We start from the raw sequence: 26201 nt of genomic DNA on the forward strand, positions 1-26201 counted from the left end.
GGGGGTTGCATGCGCATGCCACTGCAGGCGGTGTAAGCCGCACGGCGCCGCGCCTGCATATGAACATGCAGGTCAGTGGCGGGGCCGAGCTAAACATGCACGTCCGCGGCAACGTCGACATGATATTCATCAAGCCGAAAGAACCGCATCGGGGTGCGACGAGATGAGGTGACGAGAAGGCATTAGAAAGATACCTCTTATGAGAAAGAAAATCAACATTCCAGCACAGGGGCAGAAAGGACCTCGAGGGACAAGAAAAAAGAAACCGGGTACACACACTTCAAACTTTGGTCGGCCAATCGGAACTCCAAAAACGCCAACGCTCTTTCCGCATGCGGACAGTTGAACCACGCTCTACTGGAGCCAGATCTTGGAGCTTATCATTGATTGGATCTTCGCAATCTATCTCGCATCGGCACGCCGCGCAATGGCCGACCGATGTCGATACATTCGTGTGACGAAAAGTGCAAATCTCCGAAGAAATGATTCCTCGATTACGCTGTAGCCAATTAGGAACTTGAAACTGGGAAATGGAACTTTGGTCAAAAAAGCGAGGTGCACAGTGGGAGGCGGTACAGACTGTCGGGCCCGGCATGCTGCATGCTGTCTACTCACCTGATTTGGGGGTCGTTTTGGTGCTACTGTAAATAAGTTACACCTAGGGCCAACACGAGCAGATAAATGCTCATTTGGCAATATTACCTGAATTATGACCACTCAAACCAAGTACATCTCATACCACATCATGGGTAGATTCGGATCAACCAATGACATGGAAATCGCAATTGGCAATTGGCATATCAGATATGTTTTTACCTAGTGACATAGAAGTGGGATTACGGGCGAGTTTAGCGGGCAAGCGGGACACCCGCAGCTCTCTCCATCATTTTAGCGCTCCCGGCCTCGGCCCTGCACTTGGGGTGTCATTGTGACTGCCCGTCACATTCCCACTGCAGCATCTCTCACTGGACTGGTGTGCAGACATTGACAGGATAAGAACGTATTCAGACCATTACGATCGAATGATACTCGTCAGACCAAGTCATATCGCATGGATCCTCCTGTGAGCATATACTTGGGAATCTCCCGAACGGCTTACACGCTGGAGAGCGACCGCCGGACAAGAGGTTTGCCATTGGGTTGAGGCCACGCTCTACGCCCCTTTCCGTTACAGCGACAGCCACTTCGTGCGAGAAACCCGACGCGATAACTGTTAGTCATACTCTCGCAGAATGAACTGATGCATAAGTCTGAGGATATGTGTCGTTGCATTGGCCTGTCGATTGACGGCGGGGTTGGGTGCCTGTCTGTTAAAGCTCCAGGTGGATTGAGCACCGTGATTTTGAAAGAACTTGGGGATGCTGTGTGCTGGTTTCTCTTCTCCTACTATACAGAATGGTCAAACCAAGGCCGTTACTTCGTCGGGTATCCCATCTCACATTATTTCGCCTATGATGCACGCACTTTTTACGCCATATCGTCGCCCTTCCCGTAGTTGGATCGGTTCTCCACCGTGACCTGCACCGTCTTGGTGATGCCCGCCGGCGCCTCGGGCACGAGCCCTTGCAGGATGTACTCCTCCGAATCGTTGTCGAGGGCGGCCGTATGGTTCGACCTGCCCCCTTTACAAGTGCACGACGACATTTTATTGGTGTTGCTGGCGAAGTCGCCCGATCGACAATTGCCGTCTACGCCGTTCGCGAACATCTCGAATCTGCCACTTTCTTCCGCTTTCATCAAAGTCCGCCGCCGGTGCGCAGCGAACGTCGAGGACCGGGACCTTCCGTTACCATATCCCGAGTTCTGGCCGTAGTACCGCTGTCGGCTGGACTTGCCGCCGCCGCGGTACGCCGACGACGACAGGTCGAGGATCTTCTTGAAGAGCGGCTTGAGGCAGGGGATCGAGCCGGCGATCATGGCGACGGCGATCTCGATGGTGGTCCAGATGGTGATGTCGGCGCTGTCGAAGAGCAGGTCGCCGTATTTGCCGTAGTTGGACAGGTACATCATCTTGGCGATGGCGGCGGCAGTTGCGCTATCGGCAGGCCGTATTAGCGAGTGCCAATCACTCTCGAGTTGCTAAAAGTAACTAGGGGAAAGAGGGATAGTTACAAGACACCCAGAGAGAGGATACCGATGATGGCAGACTTGGCTTTCCAGTTCAGTTGGACGTTGATCAACATGGGGATCGGAAGTAGAGCAAATATCAGGTCCGTCGCGGCGGAGAGGATCGAATTAAAATCTATTTGGATGTGTCCCATTCATCAGCATGGGTCATCCAAGGAAAGGAATGGAGAGGTGACTCCTTCGTCAAGAGCACATATGCAACCAACTTACATGTGGCAATCTTGAGGTCTCTCGCCGGAATGCATTTGCCGCCCGGGACGGTGTTGTCCCAATTGAAGCTAAGCGGCCGGCATTGGAAGAAGACCGTCACTGCGATCCCGGTCTTGTAAGCGTATGCCGGCTACCAAACCGCTGCCAGAATCCTGAAGCAACTTACAGAACCCCGCCGTCGACGAAAGGACCGTGAACGCGATGATAGCATGAATGAAAACCCGGTAGTTCTTGGTCGGAACCAGCCGGACCAAGAACACGCCCACGCTCACCTTGGTCAGCGTGAGCGCGACCAGGCACATGGGCTGCGTGGCGAAGTTGAGGTGCAGGCCGATGGCGACGTGCTCGGGCGGCTGGATATACTGGAAGTGCCGCCCGGCGCCGTAATGCACCTCGGGCACGATGATCATCATTTCGGCGAAGAGCAGGGCCATGGCCGCAACAACGAAAAAGTCGTCCCAGCCCAGCTGCCGCACCAGCCGCAGCCGCACCCAGAGCCGGAGCATGACGACGCAGAGGGTCGCGGCGACCAGGGTGCCGGTCACGGCCAGGATCTCGGGGCCCCGGTTGACATCCGGAGGAGGGGGCAGGGACGCCGGATCCATGCTCGGATCATATGTCTAGTAATCAATAAGTGGGTTAAGTAGTTAAGATGCAATAGGGGCAACCAAGTCCGTTCGAAATAGAACGGCCACTAGCACAGAACACACGACGACAATCGATTCCCACCTCGCATTAACACTTGAGATCGCCCAAACTAAACTTTGAAAAGGGGAGAAAGATAGAAAGGGAATGTTGCGGGGCATATATGTCTAGTGGCCTCATAATGGCCCCTGATCTGGACATCCGAGACGCATTTCGAAGTGCTTGGCCTGGTAAAAGCCGGCACGTTCTCGTGTTCCAGCCATGTCCCAGCACAGCAGGACATGGGTATTGGAGTGACAATGTAGGCGTAGCATCAAAGGGGCGTTCTGCAACGATACTGGTACCTGCATGTGACGACCACGACCGGTTACAGCAGCAACATGCGGCTAACTTGATTCGTCCAGCTATTCGTAGAAGACTCCCTCAGAGGCAATGCTTGGAAGGCGTCTTGTTACCCATGTTACATCCATGTTGGTATTGCCTTCGCTTGCTGTGACCTTGTCCTGAAAGGTCCCTGTCCGTCGACTCTCCCAAAATCCTACAATGGTCTGTCACGTGAGGTCCCGAACAGCTGGACCTGCCCGATTCGAACTTCGGCAGGCCCTGTGTGTCGTGGCGGCTGACCGGTCGTCCAGGATGCCCAGAGTGCCAGGGGAGGGCTTGTTCTGCAGTGGCAGTCAAAGCGGCATGCAATTAGTACCTAATCCTTCTCGTTGGCTGCGCTCTGTATATCGTCCTGGAGCTCTATGTCGGAACCAATTCCTCTACTAAGAAAGAGAAACGACTGTCATGAGCCGTATTTAAACCTGTTGAAAGGAGATCAATACCGATCGGGAAGGCTCCCGAGTCCGTTGCGGTCCAAACACCAGCCGCCAAGTTTGCCCCTCGGCACCGCGGATGCTGGCTTTCTGCCGGAGTCCTTGGCTGCATATCGAGTTATATTCACCCTTCTTGGTTGGCCGCTGCATATGCAGCAATGTGTTACAGTCTCCTTGCTAATGTCGCTTGGTATGCTCGTGTGAGGCACAGCAGACGGAGACAGCGCGTCGGCCGCCATATTTCTCAACCCGTCAATCTGCACACAGTACAATAATCGAACAGCGCAGGTAACCCCTCACACTGCTTTGACCGGTTTCTCAGCTGAAAGGATCCGGGGAAGCCCATACATAGTAGCCCAAGCGCTTCGAACGTTGCCTTTCTCGCTTCGATGTAGATCGGACATTGAAAGACTCGCAAAATCTTTCGTCCATTTATGTGACCTATGCCCCTCTCGTGGGCTTTGGGATGTATTGCCGCTGTAGAATATTGCGACCTCCCTAATTCGGCTCGCATAGGGGGCCCGACCAGACCTGATAGAAGGGACTCGGACGGCCGACCCCGACTCGATCAACGCAATGATGCTGCCGAATGAAGAGGGAAAAGAAAAGAAGAGGAAAACTCTTACGAGATGCTGTTGCATTGCATTTAATATGCCTGCGCAGTGAACCCCTGTCATGTGTTCTGGAACCATGCGGCTATCGCTCGGAAAAGGGTTCATCGGGAGACACTGAAAGATATCCGGGCCAATCAGGGCATTTTCTTTGTTTGCTTACCTATACTGCCTCCCCGAAAGTCCGCCCGGCCTGCCGGCTTTGGTTCTTCCTTTGAGCAATGTCTCCGGTGTGGCCCTATTGGGCTACCTGCATCTTGGCGAGACGAGGATTCGTTACCGATGCAATGGTACACTCCGCCGTGGTTACCACTTTCTGTCGACATTCTCACGATTCTAGAGTGGCAAACCATTTTTTAATTTGGCATATGCTTTCCACGCCGTATTGCCGCAGCCGGGCTTCCACTTGTTCGAGGTCTGCTCGAGGTATAGATAATTAACCTGTGGTTGCAGTCGATTCCTGTCACAACTTTCTCTGGTGATCGGCACCTCCCACATCTTTCCCCTTTTCTCTCTCCCCCCTCCTCCTGCTTCGGCAGCCAAATTCTATTTCTTTGGTCTGCCAGCATCTATCACATTCGTTTCCGTCTCATGTCCAGGATTCGCCAATATGCGGGCGTCAGTTATTACTACCTACCTTGCAGCCACCCTGGCCAATGTGGCTTCGGGCGCCGCCATCTCCAAGCACGACCTGCTCGATGCCTCCAACGACCACGAGTCAGCCAAGGAGCCCGTCAAGAAGCTGATCGCTGAAATCCAGCAAGGTCTGATCGACGAGCTCAGCAAACGGGGCCCAGACGCTGCTTGCAATCTCGACAAGGTTGTGTACCGCCGCGAGTAGTAAGTACAGACCCTCACTATCCTCGTCCGAGGGTGATATATATGACTGACACAACATGACATTACAGTGGTGACCTCACAAGGGAGGAGAGACTTGATTATGTCAGGGCCATGCAGTGCATGATGGACGCGCCTGCCAAGACACCTGCCTCGGTTTCACCAGGCGCGAAGAACCGCGTATGTTGGCGGCCACCCACATTCCTCTGATCTTTGACATGCCGTAGGCTAACTGCTCGACCACGCCAAGTTCGATGATTTTGTTGTCACTCACATCCAGCAAACGTTCACGGCGCACTACAGCGGCAACTTCCAGGCCTGGCACCGCTGGTTTATGCACAGCTGGGAAAAGGCTCTGAGAGACGAGTGTGGCTACAAGGGCTATCAACCGGTAAGTGATCCCATACCAGCCAACACGAATAGTTGGCGATCCTGCAGAAATCCAGAACTGACCGGACGAACCAAACAGTACTGGGATTGGTCCAAATATGCCGAGGCGCCCCAGGACTCGCCCATCTTCAACGGCGAGGACGACAGTATGGGAGGCAACGGCGAGTACCTGCCCGACTTCCCCAACTCCGTCATCGTGCTTCCGGAGGGCGTCACCGGGGATGACATCGAGCTCCCCGGGGCCTCGGCGGCGGCTTAGTCACCAAGGGCCCCTTTGCCAACATGACGGTCAACCTGGGTCCGTACGGCGCCCTGCACGATACCGCTCCCAACCCGCAAGCCGATGGTTTGGGTTACAACCCCAGGCCCCTGAAGCGGGATGTCGGGCCTGCCATGAATATGCGTTATGCGAACGCTTCTACTGTCTGGAGTAAGTTCAATCCCCCTTGATTTTCAGAGGTATAGCGAGACAATGTCTAACATGGCCTGTAGATCTCTTACACAAGCCCAATATCAAGGAATACCGCTTGCTGCTTGAGGGTCCGTTCAATACGGGCGAGATCGGCCCACACGGTGGTGGCCACTATACCATCAAGTAAGTTTCTCCTCTACAGATATTCCGAGTATCCTGGACCTCTACTAACAAAGCATCTGCAGCGGCGATCCCGGTGGTGACTTCGTGAGTTTGACACCTGTCCCCGGATCCCAAACGCAACCATGGGAAAATGTTCTAACATGATCATCGTAGTGGACTGCGCCCGCTGAGCCGGCATTCTATTTGCACCATGGAATGATGGACCGAATGTGGTCGTTGTGGTAAGTGTATATCATGCACGGAGACCGCCGCAAGCGAGATTTATAATTTATCCTACAGGCAAGCAATCGATCCGGAAACCCGCCACGTCGACCTGGATGCCGGTGCGTACGGCCACAGAACGGTAAGTCCCACAAACCAACTAAGCCTCCTTTAACAGGCTCCAATGTTTCTATTCGTTCATCCTTGGTTGTGAACTTCCACATATGCAACGAGCTGACAGGAAACCGCAGTGGAACAACGAGCCGCCATCTCCCTTGACGTCCCTTGATGACGCCATTGATATGGGTTACGTCGGTGAAGGCTCCGTCATTCGCGATCAGATGAGCACAATAGATGGGCCTCATTGCTATCTATACAAATAGGGGGTTGGTTGCCTGGGTTGTGGCCATCCACGATAATCTTGGATATGTACATAACTGTAATGGATAGTTTCGATAAATCAGCGGTAATGGGTAAAATGGATCATTTCTATGTACAGCATATTAATAAAAGAAAACAAACCACAGCCATGACCAAACTGGCAAAAGGTCTATATCTACGACATACTTGCTATCCTGAGTATCCACCAATATATAAATAAGCATAAAAGCATAATTTCTTAATAATATAGTCGTGTAGTCCTGCTGTCTATTTTCAAACTTGAAGAAACATGGAGATGCAGTCATCGTAAGTTCTCTCCCCCAACTTGACCTTGTGCTCGACCTCAGTCACCTATTAGAGCCTTGGGGTGAGTTGTGCGACGCAGATGGCAAGGGGCAAAAAGACCAATTTTGTTAGACTTGCCAAAAAGAAATATTTCAATGGTATGCCCACTACTGGAATCGAACCAGTGATCTCATCATTACCAGAGGCCGTGAATTGTAAGACACGGAGCATGGACTTTTATAATCCTGATTGTAGTAAGATTACTAGTGATGCGCTTTACCACTAAGCCAAGCGGGCGATATTTTGCATTTACTGCGATGGGCGACGAACGGCTTATCGCAATCCAAGACACTATAGCTTAGCCGACTCTGCGTGCTATCAAACCCAACGATGAATCTGGGAGGTTCGTTGATTGCTTGATAAAACTTCCAAATATTAAGGGGTGTACAAGAGCAACCATAGAGCACATATTCACACCCCCGACACTCCCCGGGATTACGGATGCACCCAGCCTCTGACTTGTCTCTATATGGCTTGCAATCCGGGATATACACTGAACTATCGACAATATTTGACTCGAACAGCTGAGAACATTGCTGCGTTTCTACCGGAGTTATCGCCGATGGAGGACTATCCGCTGCAGATCTCGATCGTGAGGGGAGTCAGCTTGGACACCCAAGTTTCACTAGCGTATGTACAACATACGAGCTTCTCTGGGTTGGGTGAATTGGAGCCGAAGAGTATGTTCATTTGGGCGGAACCGAGGTTGGCCGAAGAAAACGGCAGAGTAGAAAAAACGCAACTCCGTACCAAAAGTTGAAGTTGTATGGATGCATCTCCAGATAAACCCACACGTGGCCGTCAACAAACCGGGATATGTTTTTTAGTCTCGTGGTCATCGGAGCCGGGAACTGCCTGTCGAGCTATCGAAACCCACCACCGGCCACACCCCAGTCAGCTCCGCAGCGACGGTCGTGTTAGTGATTCGCCCGTCTGCTTTTGAGAAGGAAATCCTCTCGTAAGTTGCAACGAGAACGAAAGGGAACAAGGGCCTTGAATAGTTCCAAGCACACCGATGAATGGTTTCGGCTCTGCCGGGAAAGAAGGTGCCAAGCACGAACACTGAAGATCGACGATGAGAAAAAAAAAAGGTGCTACTTGTAATGTAATAAACGGCCAGTTCCGGGGAGTGTAGATCACTAGATCATGGCTTGTGGTGCGAGGCCCGATAGGCGAGTGTCTATTTGCTGGCACTTGCATTCTTGAACAAGGAAGCCCGGCAGTGGGAGTTGATAGATAATCTCGCATCCGCCAGGGCAGAAAAGCAACGAATCTATCCCTGTGCTAAAAGACAGGAGAGCAGTTGAAGTGAGCGATAGAAAAATGGATATTGGGGATTCCTAGCGCTACGGCTACCGGCATGGCGTGGGATAAGCCGGTCGGCCGATTGTCTATCTTTCTGTCTTTTTTCTCCGAGGAGCGAGCCAGTTTCACGAAATGGAATCTCCGTGATGGGGCAATGGAAGAAGAAGAAGAAGAAGCGAAGAAGAAACAAGGAAGCTGCCTGGCTGTGGGTGTGCTGGAACGTGCCGGATCGTGATTGGGAGAGAAGAGATATCGGTTCCCTGCTTGAATCCCTGATGCTTGACATGAGGGATGCATGTACGTTTGCTTACGGGCTGCAAGCTTACAGGAGAAAACCGTTGCTGGCAGTTGTTAGTGTGGCCCGGCAGTATGTATGGGACTTTGCAAATTGCTCCTGGATGGTGCATACATATGCATGTCTAGCCTCGGGGAAATGACCCCTTGTTCAATGCAGCTCAGGTGTGCCTGGCTGGCTAGCCTCTCTACCACAAAAGTACGGTATGCAGTCCTCGACTCGAGAACCGACCGTACAGACTGACAGGGACCAATAACGTAGAGGCATGGCTGTTTCTTTGCGGCTAACACGTTCAGCACGGTGTTGATTCTTCATATTCTCTTCGTCTTCTGTTGTATTCCATTATGGACGCCAGTAACGGTGAGCTGGCCGTTCTCTGAACCAGTGAAACCAGCTGTGATTTGAACCAGGAACTGCCGACGGGCGGTTCCACTGCCGGCCTCCCGAGCGCGTTGAGCGCCCAGAGCTTTGAGTGTTAAAAAAAGGAGAACTCGCAAAATGTCAGATTTTGCAAGATATGGACATGGTTCTGGGTTGGAGGGGGGGCAGCTTGCAGCGGGCGGACAGTGGGGTCGCAACAGCTGGTCGGAGGTTTGGCCGCTTGGAGACTGGGTTGGCTGGTTCACTGCAGGGGGAAAAGGTCCGCCGGATGAGGGAGAGATGGGAAAGTCAGGCCAGGCACGGGAAAAAATGGCGGTTGCTTTTTGCTGGGCCTTTCGTTGTTCGGCAGATCGATCACCACTGAAAAAGCAGATCCGCCCTGCCAATCGCTACTGGATTGGTACAGTCGCATTTTCCGCAGCGGTTTTGTGGGCGCGCAAATCCACTGCACTGGGCTGAGGCTACTCGATGATTGGCGACTAAAAAGGGGCTTGCTTGGCAGCTCACTTGGAATCGTCCGTTGGTGGAATCAGATCAGTGGCCAAAGAAAATCAATTTTATCGGTCTGGCGCGCTCGCGACGAAAAGTACAGTACCGTAGATAGGTAGAGATGAGTTGCGAAGAGAGTTCAGAGAAAAGTTGGGATGACTTCATCTCGTCCGAACCTGACGACAGGTTTTTGATCCAGTAGGTCAACCGTGCCGCTACGCGTTTCATGAGAATTAATGCCATCCGATCCGAGACTGGACGACAGAAAGGCAATGACGTACAAGGGTGGGTTGCATTCCCAACCCTACTTACTGACAGCTAAGCGATGGAACTCTCCGACCCCGACAGACACGCGTCAAAAAACAAAAGAGCAGGACATGAATCAAGCGAATGCAGATCAAGCGAGGCAATGTTGCAGTGTGACGAGTTAATTAAGTGATGTATTATATTCGTAATAAAATTAGGTAGTACCATCACTACTTCTTCTGGTTGGACTTGTCCACGGTCTCGGAGCCGACGGTGCTCGTGCCGCCCGCCTCGGCCTCGGACACGATCTTGGTCTTGACGATGCGGCCAATGGTGTCCATCCAGATGGCGGCGTAGATGTCGAGACCCGGGTAGGGCGCGTAGTGGTAGCCCATCTCGTACTCGGTCTTGCCGTCGATGGTGATGGTGCGGTTGTGGCCCGTGAAGGTCATGTCCTTGCTGTAGAAGCCGACGTTGTCGCGGCGGAGCTCGCGCCCGTCGTTGTCGATGTAGCTGTCGTAGATGGTGCCGTTCTGGCCCAGGATCCGGTTCGCGTGCGTGTTGCCCGAGTAGTCGTTGGTCGAGTACAGGATCCCGTGCTGCATGTTGTAGTCGAGTGCGCTGAGGCCGCGCTTGGCGTTGCCCGAGGCCGAGGCGCTGGGCGCCGCCGACGACGAGGTACCCGAGCCGGAACCGCCACCGCTGCTACCGCCACCGCTGCCGCCGCCGCCGTTGCCCAGGGTATCGGTGACGTTGCCAACGATGTTGCCGACGCCCTTGCCGAGCGTGGCGACGATGGGGTTCAGGTCGATGGAGTTGAGCACGTCGTCCACCATGGAGACGACGTTCTCGAGGCGCGCCTCGAGGTAGACCTTGGCGCTGACGTTCTGGATGGTGAGCTTGACGCGGTCGATGGACAAGTCGACGCCGGCGGTGAAGTGCAGCAGACTCAGGACCTTGGCGTCCAGGTTGACCTTGGCGGTGAGGTTGTCAACCTCGATGTCGATCTCGCCGACCGAAACGGAGGCGTTCAGCCTGACGTCCGGCTCCTCGGGAAGCTTGACGCCGCCCTTGGTGTTGTCCGTCTCGTAGATGGCCGAGTCGGGGTCACCGCGCTTGTTGAGGTCGTAGCCGATGTAGCCATCGTCGGCGGCCAGGATGAGGGTAATGAGAGACAGGAGGAAGATGAGGGCCATCGGCCTTAAGGAGAGTGAATGCATCTTGGATGAGAGCAGTTGACAGGAACTTGACTTGACAAACTGACTGACTGACTGACTTGACGCTGGACCTGGAGTTCGACGTGCAGATACCAACGAGCAACAATCGTCGGTCGTGGGATGGGGGGAGGAGGGGGAGGCCACTACCTTAAAGGGTGGCAGAGACGTTGCGTCAGTCCGGCGGCCGTTGGGCGATCGAGGGTGGGCTGGAGGCTGACCGGGGGTGCAGAGAGCTTCGTCGACCCGGCGTTCATGCCATCCAATTTCCAACGCCCCCGGAATGCCTATCTGGCGTGGCCAGCTTTTCCCAGTTTCCAAGGTATTCCAATGCGCCGAGCCTGGGGGTTCGCTTGCAGCGCTCGAATGAGACGAGAGCGTTGCCAAGACCATCATAACGAGGTATGCTTATATGGCACTGAAACAATAGCGCAGGCCCTAAAGGGGCCGTCGGCTGGAACGGCTGGGCGTGGGTTGGGCCTAATCCGGTCCTCTCCCCGCTGCAAAACAGGGGCCTCAACGCTGCCGACTGGCTGCAGCCGCATTAGCCTGTGCCTGGGGAGGGGGCGGAGACGCAGAAAAGACAACGGCACACCACGACACCGCCAGGCGAGCGTGCATTGTGCAATTTCCCCAAACTTGGAATTCCAGTTTCCATCGTCGTATCACTTGTTTGCATTAGAAGCCCCCCCTAGGTGCCCTCCGCTCTGCGCATCGGCTTCCGAGAAAAAGCGTCGGTTGCGATGACGGCAGCTGAGCATGGATGCCCCCTCTAGCCTTATGCGGGACGAAATGACGGGGAGCAGCAGCAGCAGGTACTGTACCTAATTTCCTGACCGGGGGGCTTTGGGCTGGCTGTGGTGCGGTTTGTGCCATGGAAATCTTGCGATCTCTCTCGCTCTCCGATCTCTCTTATATGATGAGTTCCCCGGCTGCCCTCCAAGGCAACTAAAGTGCCTTCTGCTGTGCGTGCGTGTTGCTTTCACTGTGTGCTGTCTGTCACTCTTTTCACCCACACACAACCACCACCCACTTTTAGGTAGTCAAACCACCACCATGCAGTCCCGCGCGCTTCTCTCCTTCCTCTGGAGCTTCCTGCTGCTCGCCTTCGTGGCGGCGCAGACCGCGTCGACCACCGATGCCGGCCCAGCTCCCACCACCGCCACCTCGCCCGCGCCCACCACTTCGGCCGGCGGCTCGCAGGCGCCTCTCCTCCTCAGGGGCCTCGTCCACCGGCACCACCGCCACCACCCAGACCGGCGGCGGCGGAGGAGGCAGCGGCGGCAGCCAGCCCAGCGGCACTCCCTCCAGGTACGGTGATGCGGGCCCGCCCGACGTGCTGCTCGAGGTGCCGGAGCTGCACGTCGGCCGCATCGAGCTCGTCGTGGACAACCTGCAGGCCGAGGTCAACCTGGGCGCCCAGGTCGCGTCGCTCGTCGAGATCAACGCGGGCGTGCAGGTCGGCATCAAGAAGGTCAACATCACCATCGCCGACGTCGACGCCAACCTCGAGCTCGTCATCCGCCTCGGCAACCTCGTCGACATCGTCAACCGCACGCTCGCCTCGCTGGACCTCAACCCGCTCCTCATCAACGTCCTGGACACGGCCGTCGACCTGGTCGACTCGGTCGTGGGCGCCGTCGACGGCCTGCTGGGCTCCATCGTCAACGGCGACTCCAAGATCAACTTCCTCATAGACAACCTCGGCAACATCGTCCAGGAGGTGGCCGGCGACGCCGGCAAGATCGTCAGCAGCATCATCGGCAACTTCGACCAGAACATGACGTACACGGGCGCCCAGAAGGTGCTCGACGGCGGCCTCATCCAGAAGACGTACAAGTACGACCCCCTGAGCGCGCTGGTCAACATCGTCACCAACGCCGCCGGCCAGGTCGTGCAGGCCGTCGTCGTGGGCAAGGACAACAACGGCGGCACCACCTCGTCCACCGTCTCGTCGTCGCAGCCCACAGGCACGCCCGCCGCCAGGAGACGCTAAGAAGATGGAGGCCGGATGCGCACGGCGTTTCCGTCTGAACAGTTTTTTAGGGATATAATGTCGCATACATTTATTAATCAAAGAAATTAATTCATCTGATCATGGCGACACATAAGCCAATTGACCGTCATCCATCATCGCATGTCGTTGAATTTTGGTTTGCTTCGCCCGCTTGAACTCCCCCACCGCAGCAGCGACACTGCGACACTGCGGGCGCTCCCGTCCTGCCAGTTCGTGAGAAAACTTGGTTTTTGGTGTCGTGAGTTCGTCCAAAACTTGGTTCTGTCGTAGCCGTTGAACCATGCGAATACATTAATGCTTCCATTATGACTAGCACTCCCGCAAACCTTCTTATGCAAAACAAGCCGCTAATCGTTCCAAGGCAGCGCGGTCGCAAAACGAAACAGTTTGGAGGGGGAAAAGCTTTTTTCGCTGGATGCGACACCTCGTCGGCGCTAGCGATGTGCATCTCGTCGCAGGTGTCGCAAGACTCACAGCAGCGGGCGCGCTAGTGGTGATAAAATTGCTGTTCACCACAACCACTTCATTCGCCTTAATAAGCATACTTGACTCCTCTCCTGATCGATTCAGTATCAATTTCGACTCCTTTTGAGAGAGTTTCAAGTTTATTGCCGCTTCACGACCTTCCTAGCCCAAATCCCAGGCTCTTGCTTATGTGGACACCAAAGGAAGCTCATCTCAGCAGTACTCATGCGACCACTCGTTTTGCTCTGCAATATCGGGGCACATTCGGGACATGAAGCTCCTAGTCTCCTATTGGAACTTGCCGTGGTAGTCGTCGGGCGAGCACGTGCGACATGACTGGCGACACAACTTGCAGGCCCTAATGACGCGCATGCAGTGACCTACGGTGTCGTCCTCCAAGTCCTATCGTCCCGAGTAGTGCACCGCAACCCCGAGTCAGAATATGAGCTATCTCGAGGTGCGCTCGTGGCCCATATTCGTTGCCAGTTCGTCGGCCCATACCGCCATCAAACTGCATCGTGCACGATCCAAAGTCCCCTTTCCGTGCTCGAAGCCAGGTTCTTCTGGCACAGCCCCTGGATCGATGTGCTACTGGAATTGAAGTCTCCCTCTACCATCAAGCGGATCGAATGAAGCTGCACTGCTTGCTCTCCATATCAAGAGGACTGGCCTGTCGCGCTGGGTTGCGATTCCTGACCACGGCACTGTTGGTCCTGGTCTGGATCCCAACGTAGGGGGGATGCACCCCTTTCTGAATGAGAGATAATGTCCGCCGCGACCTCGGTTTGACCGAGGTTGGAATTGGCGGCGCCGAGGACAAGTTTCTGCTCGGCTGTTCGACGTGCCGTCGGGGCCTTAGACTCCATTCAGAGGGCGTCTCTGGCTTGAGTACTGTTGTCGTGGAAGTCAATGTAGGTCAGAACCAGCCAGCTCGTGTCCCAGTGGACGAAGAGTCGAGATTCGATGCCTACTTGGACACCAGAGAGGAAATGAATGGTTGAGATGGCTTCGATCGCATACCATGTGGCGCCCGCCGTCACGGCAGAGAAAGAGTCGGTCTCGGGGGTGAGCGTTAGCCTTGCACACCTTGCCGGCCACACAGTTTCCTAAATGAACAACCTCCAAAAAGCTTGTAGAAAGACATGTCCAATTGCTCGTGGTATCCTGTGCCGATGATAACAGTTCATGGACCTGTTTGCTATCCCGGGAATGTCCGAATACGATCCTCTAACTCGCTCACATCTTCCTCTTGCTCCCCATCACGTCTCCTCATGGATCATCCACTTTACCGACCACTGCTGGCCTCCAGCATCACAGTCTCCTCTTTCCTCGTGGGTAAGTCAGAGCAATCCTCTTTGCCCACAGCTCTCGCGAATACCCACAGCGAACTTACTGCATCCTACAGGCTGCCACTTGTCCGTTTCTTACGTATCAGCGTCCACCATAATCACCACCCCCAACATCCCTGAGGACACAGCGTTCCACCAACTATCCACCATCCTGCGCCGCGGCGAAGACCTGTACAGACCGACAGCGATGCTGTTCCCCGGCCTCGGCTGCTACGCGAACGCCGCCCTATCCTCCTACTACTACTACTACTCCCACGGGGGCGGCCGCGGGCCGGCCCTGCGGATCGGGATCGTGCCCCGCCTGCTGCTCGTGGGGACCCTCATGCTCGCGGCGGTCCCGTTCACGATCCTCTGGGTCATCCCCGCCGAGGAGAGGCTGCGGTTAATGCACAGGATGCACTACTATGATCTGAAGGATCGCCGGCGACAGGCTCGATGGGATCGAGACTGCGGACGCGAGCCCGAGAGCGAGGAGAGTATGTGGAAAGTGAGCAAGCGCACCCTCCGCGAGGCATGCCGTTGGGAACGCTTGAACTTGGTGCGGGCTTTGCTCCCGGCTGTCGGCGTGGTTTCGGCTTGGTGTCTGTGCTGGTAGATAGAGCTGGCCTTGAAAGCTTGTTAGATCGATGGTTCGTTATGGCGTTGATGGTCGTGGTAGTTCGACTCTCTTGCCTGCACGATTGGAAGCATGTCAAAGCTTATGCGCACCATATGTATCACGAGGTTATTGCATGCGCGAGTCCTAGATTAAGTCTCAGCTATGCCATCCTTGTCGTATGTCGACAACTCTTAACTTTGGAGTAATCGAGCTACATACAATACGTTCATCGGTAACTTGACTTTCCACCCTTAGACACTAAGCCCGGCACCCTTTGCCCAACGGGGTATGAAGAGCGTCGTCGGCGGCACGCCAGCCGACATATCGTACATATCGCGCACCGGCCCGTACTCCTTCCTCCCAATCGTGCCCTTCCCGCCCATGACGACATCCCACGCCGGCGAGGCCCTCCTGGCCGCCGTGTACCGCAGCAGCACCTCGGGCACCAGGCGCGCGCGCCCCGCGTCCTCGACGCGCGAGACGAAGGGCACGATCTGGGCATCGAGCAGCGTGGGGCCGGCGTCGGCGCCGCCCAGGAGCCAGGTGCCCTGACCGTGCTGTTCGTATAGTCGCGCCACCTCGGCCAGGAGCGTCGCGGTCTGCTGCTCGGCTCGGTCGACGTTGGTGTGGTGGGATGCTTTGGGGACGTGGCTGTCGTCACTGTTGCAGAGGGAGAGCGGCGATGTGAAGTGAATACATGATCATCATTTCTAGGACTGGGGAGCATGGAGATTCGAGACTTACAAGATCTTCTTGACCTCGAGGGCTTGACGATATTCTGGACCGATGTCGTCGCGGGCCAACATGTTATCAACGCACGGGTCGATCAGGTCTTCCTCGGGACCCTCGCGCCGGCGGATGGTGATGGAGATCCCCTCGATGGCGTGGAGGTCGCGGAGCAGGCGGCGGATGGTGGCCTCGTGTTGCGGCGGGAGCAGCTGGGGGAACATATCGCAAAGCCAGAAGGATATATCCAGGCTATCCGTAATAGGGGCCACGGCGCCTTCAACGGTCATGGCTGGCACCTGATGGCACGTGTCCATTGTCAATTAAATACTATATCGGCAGACCGCATGAAGGAACGCACCTGTCCTTTTCTATTCACGTTCAGTAGATACCATTCCGCGATGTTCTCGTCATGATCCAAGTCGAGGATTTGCTCACGGATGCGGAGCTCCGAGGAGGTCGCATCGTGAGGCTCGCTGGATGTCTTGGCAAGTTGGATGAGGTATCTCACCATTATTGAATACAGCGAGGACGGATAGCAGTATAATGTGCAGTTGACGTTACTCATTTTGTCCATGTTGGCCGATGACTTGAATTGGCAATTGGATGGTGTTATTCACTGATGCCTTGGGAGGACGGATTGATTACGATGGTGAAAGCCCAGTGAGCGTAGCCACCATAACGTTTGGTGGTGCCTCTTTGCCCACTTACCTGCCTAATTACCTAAACACATATACGAAGAATGCATCGATTGATCGTTTCCAAGCTCAACGGCTGGATATGCCCATTCCTTGGATGCTGTGCTGACGTGAGATGCGCTCTGAGTAAGCGCTGTCGGCAGGCGGCCCGCTCGAAACAGAGTGTACACATGTGCACTCAAATCGGTCTGGGTTGCTTTAAATCGCCCTTTACTGAGCATCTATACTTGAGTATTGTGCTTAAAGATCTCTAACGTTAATCACAGGAATGATTCCTCCAGCTTCAGAACAGGTACGACTCAATCAATGAAGGTACTTACAAAAAGTCTAGGGTATGTACATTTATTTTGAAGAGGATGTGCTAATGATGTGGGCCTGCAGCGGGGTAGGCCAATCGCCCCAGTAGGTAACACAGGCATGACGAATAGGTAGGCGACAGATCTTTGCAGCAGTTGCATTGGGTTGTGTCTAGGGAATCGGAAAGAAGACTACATGAGACTTATCAACGTACATACACTCACGATAGAGGAGGTTGTCGGTTCTCTCATAGAACACGATTATGCTATTCTGTCGCATACATGGGAGCATGGCCAGGAGCTGACTCTCAATGAATGGAACGCCGCACTGGATGGACTACCTTGGCAATGCAGCGGCATACAGGAGAAACGGGGGTATGCCAAGATAAAGGCTGCATGCCTCGAGTCTCGCAGTCGCGGTCTGGACTACCTCTGGGTCGATACGAACTGTATCGACAAAATGAGCTCTGCCGAGCTATCGGAGGCCATCAACTCCATGTACTCTTGGTATCGGCACAGCGCAATCTGTTTTGCCTATCTTGCCGACGTCTCGGGGCACGACTTGGCCCATGAGGAGTGCCGGGAAGAGTTCCGGAATAGTCTCTGGTTTACGAGGGGCTTCACACTACAGGAGCTCGTTGCACCGATTGATGTCGTCTTCTTCTCCCAAGACTGGCATGTGCTGGGTACCAAGGACACGCTCGTGCAAACCCTCACCAATATAACAGGCGTGAGGACCAAGATTTTGACACTCGAAGACCGGTTAAGTAGGGTGTGCGTCGCCGAGAAGATGTCATGGCTCGCCAAGCGCACCACGACCCGTATCGAGGACATGGCGTACTGCATGCTGGGCCTCTTGGAAATCAACATGCCGTTGCTGTACGGTGAAGGTACTCAAGCCTTCATTCGCCTGCAGCGCAAGATCATCAAGGCGCGAAATGACCACACCATATTCTGTTGGACGCTCCCCACCGCCTCCGTGGCCGCCCGAGAGGATATCCTGGTGTCAAATCCAACCTGCTTCGCCAACTGCGGCACAATCATGGAGACGCCCAAGAAGGACTGGCGGGCGTCCTCGTATGCCATGACCAACGCTGGGCTGCGTATCCAGCTGCCTCTTATCCGCGGCTTCCGCAACTTCTTCGCGGTTCTGGATGCTGTCGACAGCAGTCTGTGGGAGCGCGACAATGCCCGCGGTGAGGGATTGCGCATCTGCCTCCCGCTTGAGGGCTCCCTTGTCGATGGCGTTTTCCAGAGGCCTGAGTATCCAGGTCGGCCACCCCTACTTCTCAGTACCTGGGCTTCTGTCCGCTCGACCGAGGTTTTCATCCCGCCCATCCGAAGACGTGAGCTACGGACGCGTTCCGTGCCCCTCGACGAAGTACGGAGCCCCTATGCGCTCCTACTGCTGTTCGATGGGACAGAGGACGACCTTTCGCGCAGTGTCCAGAGCATCGAGCTCCCCTGGGTAGCCGGAGCCCGTCGCGCCGCCGCCTTTGACACCTTGCGCAGCGTGCTGGAACTGGTGCCCATCTCGGAAAACCAGCCAGCGAGATGCGCTTCTCATGGCGCACTGCTGCATCTGACGGACCCGAGCAACGGGAAGCGGCGCGTCCTGTTCCTGGGCGTGCGCAGCGAGCAGAGGCGGGATTGCCTGCGACACTGCTGGATCCAGCATATCTCCGATCCGCTACAAGGAAGGGATTTCACCGCAGACGAGGTCGCGCGCTTCTGGTCCGAGAAGTGCCAGGCGTCGCTCCAGCCCAGTCGGCGCCTCGAGTCGAGCGGCGTGCTTCCGCAGGGCTGGGCCGAGTTCGGTCCTGTCGCGCTGACGGAGGGGGAGCATATCGGACACCTGAAGCCCGTCTTGATCAAACTTGGCCGTGAGGAAACGGCCGATCTGGTCCAAGTTGCCCACACAGTCACACGGGTTCCTACCTTGAATACCGGGGGCTAATGAGGCTGGAGGACAAACCCATTCCAAAACTCGGTCAACGTTGGTGGAAGTGTGCATAATGCACTAACATCATCGCCAATAACGGCAAGGAAAAGGCAAGAAGACTAATCGCATCGGGCTGTATGTGGCGTAGCCGCGGGCAGAGCTTAATGGGTATCAAGCATTTCTGAAGCGAGCCATACCAACGCTTTTCGGGCGCTGGTCCAGATCATAGCACTGGAATCCGACAAACAAGACAGGGTGGATGGCATTCAGGGCTGGTTCCCACGATCTAGGCTAGTAGCTCGCAATCCGGTCATGTTCAGTGCCAAGTCGCACCCCGCGGGCGTTTGGGCTACTGCTAAACTCCGACACCACAAAAACCTAGCGTTCGTAGGCTCATAGCACTCACTGCCCAATGCCACTAAAACAGAGTGGTGGCTACAATGTTGCTCACCTACTTACCTTATGCTTGACAAATCCAAAAAGCTCAAGAGATGATCTCCGTACATGTATTACTGGAAGGCAGAGACTACATTGACCTTCCAAACTATTAATAATCAAATATGTGAGCAAACATGACAGACCGGGAACTTGTACGAATTCGGAAAAGGCCTAGTTTATGCGGCTTACTTCAGCTTGATCCATTTGGGAAGCGGCAACCAGGCTGATGGGGGTTCTAGGCGGGGGTTTTGGGTAGATCGGAACTTTTAGTGCTTAGTCCAGCCACCATCAGGGCTAAGCAAGGCGGCTCGCTCGTTAGAAGGTCTTGTCCCGCGGGGCCCTAGTCGCGCCCGACACTTTGGAACTTTCCCAGACTCATCCCCCTCGTGACACGAAACGTTTGAACTTTGCGACGACCTGGAAGCAAGGTAAATCAGCCATTCGAGGCCATCTGCATCTATTCCACCGCCTCACAGACTTGTTGCTTGTTACACCGCTTTATTTTTACTCCTTTTCTTGAGCTGGACATGGCAACAAACGGTCGAAGGAGGCGTTGCTCATATTGCGTCAGGCGGGCGAATGTCGAGACTCGTGGCCCGTAAGCAGGCTGCGGGTTAGCGCTGTGCAACCCAACCACGAGACCCCGCTCCCTTGCGCCAACATGAAGCATGGTTGGGTAACATTTCCTTCAGCCCCAAGGCCCCCGGCCCAGCACCAACTGCAGCGAAGACGATGGATGGTCGCCTTATGCAGGGGGTTATATTATTAGAAGAGTGGTGCCACTGGTTGCTGATTGCCTGGTTGCCTGGCCGGGCTCTGTGGCCGGGGTTTTTTTTTGGCCAGCCGCACACGAGAAGACATATTAGCAGGGCGATGGCCAGCTTCTTGGCTTCTTCCTCGGACTGTTGACACCAGATCCTACAACTGCTACTTTCTGCGAGTTTTGTCGCGTTTCGATTTTCCCCAAAGCCTACCGCCACGCGCTGAAAAGCGTGCTGGCACCGAGAATAGTGCTGTGTCGTGGCTCATAAATAGGGACTGTATATTCCCCGCCTCATGATGCCACCCCCGCCCCAAGCACCGTTGGCCACGGCCATCGCCGCCGGCGATGCCAAGAACAGCAGCAATACGATCCTCAGTCCTACGGGAGCCGAGGCCGCCCGCGCAGCAGCGGATAAGGAGATGGAAGACATTTGGGCCCAGGTGCAGCAGCGAGTGCAGCAGCTTGCGGACCGGGAGGGGAAGCCGCCGCGCAAGGGTATGAGTATTAACGACGTTCTAGGCGTTGTCGATGAGATCCAGAAGTCCAGGAAGGAAGATGCAGAGAAATACGGATGGTTCAAAAAAGCCGTCAACAACACATTGAAGTGCATCCAGACCATAGGCGGCATCGTGTCTAGTGGCGCATCTGAAGTAAGTTGCTCCCAATTACGTCCACGGTCGACGATGGAATAAGCCACAGTCAACGATGGAATAACTGCGGTCAATGATGGAATAAACCGCGGTCGACGGTGGAATAAACACGTCCAGCTTGCTTACCATGAACTCATAGGTATTCGGTCCTTCAGACATGTGCTTCAATGCACTCACTTTCGTGATCGAGGCGTAAGTTGCACTGCGGGGTTGTTTTACCCTAAGTATAACTCCTACGCTTTTCTATCATGAATACTAATTCATCTTTCGATGAATGCTGATTCATCTTTCGATAAACGCCGATTCATTTTTCGAGGAATGCTGATCAATCTTTCTTATAATAGCTGGCAAAAGTACGAGGGAATGTTTCAAAACCTCGGAGAGTTGCTCGTAATGTGTTGCGAGTTTCTTGAGCGACTGGAGTCTTACCAGAGCAATATGGACATCAGGCTCAAGCGAGTGGCATACCAGAACTTGCAGTTATTTGTTGAAATCTGCGACCACAGCATTCGATTGAAGAGGAAACATCACAAATTCGGGGCGTTTATGAAGCGCTTGTTCCTCAATGACGACAACATCTCGGGGCTGCTTGGCATGATGGAGAAGCTCAACAAAAAAGAGAACCTGCTGGTCAACGCGCAGACGTACAAGATCGTCAGCGACAGCGCCGGTGACATCAAACTGATCCTCGAAGGCCAAAGGGAGCAGAAGAAGGAGGACGACGCGAAGAAGTGGCGCCAATCAATCGCCAAGGCCTTGAGATTCCCCAGTTCTGCCCTAGGAAGCGATGGGGAGCCATATCCAACGTGGCAGAGGACATTCGATGCTCGCAAGGACAGACTTATCGAGGGCACTGGGCAATGGATCCTCGAGAAGGAGGCCTTCAACGACTGGATGGAGGCTGAGGAATCAACAAACCCGTTTCTCGTCATTGAGGGTGCCCAGAACTCGGGGAAAACCTCACTGATCGCCAACACACTGAGGTTGCTTCCGGAAAGGGGAGAGCGCGTCAGCACAACGAGTCGCACAGTTACCGCGTACTTCTTTGCCGACTCTGATAAACGGAAGTACCAGGATGGAGAGGAACCTAATTTCCTAGAAGTTGCCACCCGGACGATGCTGTGGCAGGTTGCCACAGCGTTTGAGGCCATGACAAAGTCCATGGCCCAGATTGCCGAGAGAAAGCACGAGTTCCAGAACACTGTCGACATTTGGCAACAGTTGTTCATCGACAACAAGGAACGTATCAATAACGACACGTCCTTTTTCTTCTTCATCGATGCTAGCGAGTCGGATGTGAAAAAGTTGGAAGAGCTCTTGCAAAGGTTGGGCTCGATTTCGGACGGAAAGCGTGTCCAGATCATGCTGTCCGCGTCGCCTGAAACCAAGGGCTGGCTCAAAGAAAAGCTGGGGTCGGGTGTCGGCGTCATCCCCATCAGCGAATGCAATGGAAGCGATATCGACACATTCATCAACAGTCGCATGAATGCGATGCCGATCCTCAAAGATGTCAAAAGAACAGGCATTTCCGATTGGCGCACGACCATCTTCAACACACTACGAGAGAAATGCGAGGGCGATTACTTCAAGCTGCATAGCAACCTGAAAGATCTCGAAAAGGTCGATCTGGTAGATGATATCAGAGATGTCCTCGAAAACGCAGGCAAGAGCCGGACTGACCAGATCGACGCGGCTCTGCGCAATCTAAACAATATCCGAACACCAAAAGAGATTGACGAGATCAACGAGATTATGCTATGGATCAATGACGGTTGCGATTTCCTCCCCGTTGAAGCAATGGAATCGATTGTGGCCATCAAACATCGTCGGACGACGCACCTGCGTGGACAGCCCTCCCCCGTCCCCTTCACCCATGTTCATCGAGGGAAGACTGGACAAACAGCCGTCGCAGACAAAGAGCCAGCACCTTCAAGGAATCTGACAGTGTCTCTACTGCCTTTCAAAAAGAAGCTGTTGGATAAATACGACCCGCTCTTCACTGTCACCGACTCTAACCAAGTCAACTGGAGGTCCGATGAGCTGATGCAGCGTATTCCCGTCAAAGCAGGGTCCACGCTCAGCTCATTGAGTGGCCAGTCAGGCAGGCCCATTGTCGGAGGGCCTCAAGTTATCCAAGAAGCTGAGATCAACATTGTGCGCCATTTCTTGAACAGCGTCTGTCCAGGAGAGCTGTATTCGCGATTCGATTTTGAGCAGTTCTTCCAGGGGAAAATCGGCGCAGGGCAAAAGCAGTCAATCTGCCTTGATCCCGACAATGCTCACATTCGAATTGTCATCACGTGCCTGATTATCCTCACCGATGAGGAATACAGGAAAAACAAGCAGCTCCGAGATTATGCCGCTCTACATCTGCTGTTCCACCTTGATGCTGTTGATCTTTCGGCCGCAGATCTCAGCAAGGACTTAAAAGCCGAGGTTGGTCCACTTCTTGTGAAACTCTTCACGGAAGAATGCGGGATTGATGCTCTGTTTTGGCCATTTGTTGTGAGTATGTCCATCAAGACATGGAAGGAGGGCGAAGGTATCATCCTACAAGAAACCAGGGGCGAGTGGGTCTATTCTGCTGAGGGTGTTCGCCAAGTTGCCCTCTGGCTCAAAGACTCATTGGTGGTCAAGTATGTCGACAATGCCGGGCAGGCCCTCATCGAGGCGGTGAAAGCTCCGGATGCCAATCTACACGAAGCTGTCTTGGGACGAGCCGCGAAGCACATGGCTGAGCATATGTTCCGCCGAATGGGATTCACCAAACAGCAATTCCTAGCGGCTGCGTATTTCATTCGTGGTTATCTAGGTCGTGTAAGCACCCCACCCATGGCACCGATAATACTAGAGACCAACTGACATCTGAGTATAGCTTGACAAGAGGAAGGCCAAGAAGATGAAAGATGACTCTGAGTCTTACACCGGATCAAATAGGGGAAAGAGCCCATTTGAAATGGACGCATTCACCATTAAGGAGCTCAAGCAGGTGGAAGAGTGGGCATCGGGGGTGTTGAATCACGCCAACGACACCCCGCAGCAAGCTTCTCAATGGGAAATTCACTGTGCTCTGGCCGTGTTCCAGCTATGCCGGGATGAGGAGGGTGCCGCCGAGATCTACCAGGAGCGCGCGAGAGAAGCCCGGAGACTGGATCACCGGAATTGGCACGCCTGTCACTTCCTCACAAAGCAGTCAAAAATGAGTGATACAGAAGCGATTGAGCTACTCAGTCAGGCGAAACGGGAGATTGACGTGGATCGTCGAGAGGATCCAGTCGAATGGGCCAAGGACTCAGGAAACCCAGCTCTATTGGCCCGCATTACCCTGGAGTTGGGCGACCGACAATGGCGCCTTGGTACCGATCTCAAGTCGGCTGCGCAAACCCACCGGGAGAGTGTGCATATTAACTATGTACATTTCCGAGAATACGTTCCTCTTCTGGAACGATACTTGGAAAAGCAAGAATATGCCGAGTTCATTGCGTTTATCGAGGCCATCAACAGCAACCAAGGAAAGTGGGCACTATATCTTGAAGACCTGGTCCATGAGTTCCTCGGCAACCAAAAGGTTCAGGAGTCGCAGATCCTTGTTCAAGCAGCGAATGAGACGGATCGCTGGGATGTTGTCGAGGCCCTCTTCGACAGGGCCATCAAACTGGCCTCGGACAAGGAGAGCTACGATCTGTTGTTCTACCTGCATAACGGCAAAGCAAAGACACTGGCTGCCGCAACAAATGAATCACTGAGGACGAAGGTTGTCGAGGTCCAAGAAGATGCGCTGAAGGTCCTGAAAACACACCCGAGTGACGCGATATCCCCTTATACCGTCGAGGATATCAAGAACAGCTTGGCCCAAGGATACCTCACAATAGCATTCATACCGGACTTGCCCGCTGAACAGCTTCAATCCTACGGCCCCCGGATCGAGGAGCTCGTTCCGGAGTCGGACGACAAGGCGAATGTGTGGACCTCTATCGACCGTACTTGCTGCCTCATTCGCTTCCATCACAAGCAAAGGTCGGAAAACAAGGCGGCCGGCGAGTGGATCCGCAAGATTGTGCGCGCCGGCATTGAGCTCCTCTCGGACGGCGACTTTGACAACGACGACATGGCCTACTGGATTCTAGCACGCCTCTTCGCCACCGTGGGCGACCAAGAGAACTCCCAGATCGTCTGGAGGCTGCGTAACCTGTTCCAGCTCGAGGCGAAGAACCGATGGGATTCGTGGCTCGCTTCGCAAACCAGCGAGATCCAGTCCGCAGTCAGGGACAAGAATAGCGCGATGTTCCGCTGGACGGTTTCCGAGGTCTCCTCCAATGGTGCCACGTCTCTCGATCAGATGTCTAGCGAAGCGCCCGCCCCTGAAGAAGGAGGACGACGAGACTGCCTCCTCGAATGGCTCTTCGACGCAAGAAAGCGACACTGAACCAGGAAGCGACGCGACAGAGACCAAGGAGTCGTCGTCTTCTTCCTCTTCTACCTCGGTTCCGGATAATGCGCCGATGGAGCCGACTACGATGGTCTTCTGCGCCGGCTGCCGCAACCCGTGGACCATTGTGGACGTGGACCTGTACGTGTGCGCCGACTGCGTGGGCACGCAGCATCTCTGCCAAGGCTGCTACGAGCGCCTGCCGCACGGCGAGCTAAGCGGCCGTGTCAGCCTCAAGTGCCGCCCCGGCCACGAGCACGTCAAAATCCCCGCGTGGGACCCGGCCGCGGCGTTGGCCGCAGCAGCAGCAGAGGCGGGTGAAGGGGCCGCGGCGCTGCCCAAGAACAGCGTCCCGCTGCCGCAGCCGGCCGCGGATGGCAGCACGGCGTGGATCTCGGTCGACGAATGGAAGGCGAAGTTGAGGGAGAGGTATCTGGATGGGACGGGCAAGGCCAACGAGACGGCGGCGGTGTAAGGGGTGGTGATAAGCTCGAGCAGACAAGACGCTGACTTGACAACGTCGTCCATTTGGGGTCGGGGTGGCTTAGTTACTTAGAGCACTGGTTGTAGCGCCGTGACAGGCGGCGTAAGTAAATCGTTGAGGGGGAAAGTTATGGGTTGGACACGATGATATGATGAATGGGACACGGCATTTAATGGCAAGGATATTCATATGCAGGTACAATGGAACGAAACGAATTGGATAAGTTTATCGTAAGCTTAGTTTGACGCAGGCATAC

General features: G+C 54.6%; 10 protein-coding genes across 10 annotated transcripts; 7 read left to right on the plus strand and 3 right to left on the minus strand.

The window, feature by feature from the left end:
- Nucleotides 1-1467: 1467 nt before the first annotated feature.
- PG997_002068 (uncharacterized protein) lies at nucleotides 1468-2942 on the minus strand (the record flags this gene model as incomplete). The annotated part of the gene is made up of 4 exons (XM_066806383.1): nucleotides 1468-2035; nucleotides 2113-2242; nucleotides 2338-2436; nucleotides 2504-2942. The coding sequence occupies 4 exons, from the start codon at nucleotides 2940-2942 to the stop codon at nucleotides 1468-1470; spliced, it is 1236 nt and encodes a 411-aa protein (XP_066673679.1).
- Nucleotides 2943-5021: 2079 nt separating this feature from the next.
- PG997_002069 (uncharacterized protein) lies at nucleotides 5022-5897 on the plus strand (the record flags this gene model as incomplete). Its single annotated transcript, XM_066806384.1, has 4 exons — nucleotides 5022-5251; nucleotides 5320-5428; nucleotides 5499-5639; nucleotides 5718-5897. 4 exons carry the CDS (start codon nucleotides 5022-5024, stop codon nucleotides 5895-5897), a joined length of 660 nt encoding a protein of 219 aa, XP_066673680.1.
- Nucleotides 5898-5920: 23 nt separating this feature from the next.
- On the plus strand, nucleotides 5921-6817 carry PG997_002070 (uncharacterized protein; the record flags this gene model as incomplete). Its single annotated transcript, XM_066806385.1, has 6 exons — nucleotides 5921-6068; nucleotides 6131-6233; nucleotides 6296-6317; nucleotides 6387-6454; nucleotides 6513-6576; nucleotides 6686-6817. The coding sequence occupies 6 exons, from the start codon at nucleotides 5921-5923 to the stop codon at nucleotides 6815-6817; spliced, it is 537 nt and encodes a 178-aa protein (XP_066673681.1).
- A 3289-nt stretch (nucleotides 6818-10106) lies between these two features.
- On the minus strand, nucleotides 10107-11096 carry PG997_002071 (uncharacterized protein; the record flags this gene model as incomplete). Its single annotated transcript, XM_066806386.1, has 1 exon — nucleotides 10107-11096. The coding sequence occupies one exon, from the start codon at nucleotides 11094-11096 to the stop codon at nucleotides 10107-10109; it is 990 nt and encodes a 329-aa protein (XP_066673682.1).
- A 1132-nt stretch (nucleotides 11097-12228) lies between these two features.
- On the plus strand, nucleotides 12229-13086 carry PG997_002072 (uncharacterized protein; the record flags this gene model as incomplete). Its single annotated transcript, XM_066806387.1, has 1 exon — nucleotides 12229-13086. The coding sequence occupies one exon, from the start codon at nucleotides 12229-12231 to the stop codon at nucleotides 13084-13086; it is 858 nt and encodes a 285-aa protein (XP_066673683.1).
- Nucleotides 13087-13797: 711 nt separating this feature from the next.
- On the plus strand, nucleotides 13798-14573 carry PG997_002073 (uncharacterized protein; the record flags this gene model as incomplete). The annotated part of the gene is made up of 4 exons (XM_066806388.1): nucleotides 13798-13897; nucleotides 13949-14129; nucleotides 14176-14302; nucleotides 14367-14573. 4 exons carry the CDS (start codon nucleotides 13798-13800, stop codon nucleotides 14571-14573), a joined length of 615 nt encoding a protein of 204 aa, XP_066673684.1.
- A 270-nt stretch (nucleotides 14574-14843) lies between these two features.
- Nucleotides 14844-15516, plus strand: PG997_002074 (uncharacterized protein; the record flags this gene model as incomplete). The annotated part of the gene is made up of 2 exons (XM_066806389.1): nucleotides 14844-14907; nucleotides 14978-15516. 2 exons carry the CDS (start codon nucleotides 14844-14846, stop codon nucleotides 15514-15516), a joined length of 603 nt encoding a protein of 200 aa, XP_066673685.1.
- A 254-nt stretch (nucleotides 15517-15770) lies between these two features.
- On the minus strand, nucleotides 15771-16759 carry PG997_002075 (uncharacterized protein; the record flags this gene model as incomplete). The annotated part of the gene is made up of 3 exons (XM_066806390.1): nucleotides 15771-16179; nucleotides 16264-16544; nucleotides 16607-16759. The coding sequence occupies 3 exons, from the start codon at nucleotides 16757-16759 to the stop codon at nucleotides 15771-15773; spliced, it is 843 nt and encodes a 280-aa protein (XP_066673686.1).
- Nucleotides 16760-17435: 676 nt separating this feature from the next.
- On the plus strand, nucleotides 17436-19196 carry PG997_002076 (Vegetative incompatibility protein HET-E-1; the record flags this gene model as incomplete). The annotated part of the gene is made up of 1 exon (XM_066806391.1): nucleotides 17436-19196. One exon carries the CDS (start codon nucleotides 17436-17438, stop codon nucleotides 19194-19196), a length of 1761 nt encoding a protein of 586 aa, XP_066673687.1.
- A 1482-nt stretch (nucleotides 19197-20678) lies between these two features.
- PG997_002077 (uncharacterized protein) lies at nucleotides 20679-25936 on the plus strand (the record flags this gene model as incomplete). The annotated part of the gene is made up of 5 exons (XM_066806392.1): nucleotides 20679-21032; nucleotides 21172-21224; nucleotides 21377-23849; nucleotides 23908-25358; nucleotides 25450-25936. 5 exons carry the CDS (start codon nucleotides 20679-20681, stop codon nucleotides 25934-25936), a joined length of 4818 nt encoding a protein of 1605 aa, XP_066673688.1.
- Nucleotides 25937-26201: the final 265 nt, after the last annotated feature.

Source organism: Apiospora hydei, assembly GCF_038363865.1.
Source record: "Apiospora hydei strain CBS 114990 chromosome Unknown utg000003l_segment0_segment0, whole genome shotgun sequence".
Lineage (NCBI taxonomy): Eukaryota > Fungi > Ascomycota > Sordariomycetes > Amphisphaeriales > Apiosporaceae > Apiospora > Apiospora hydei.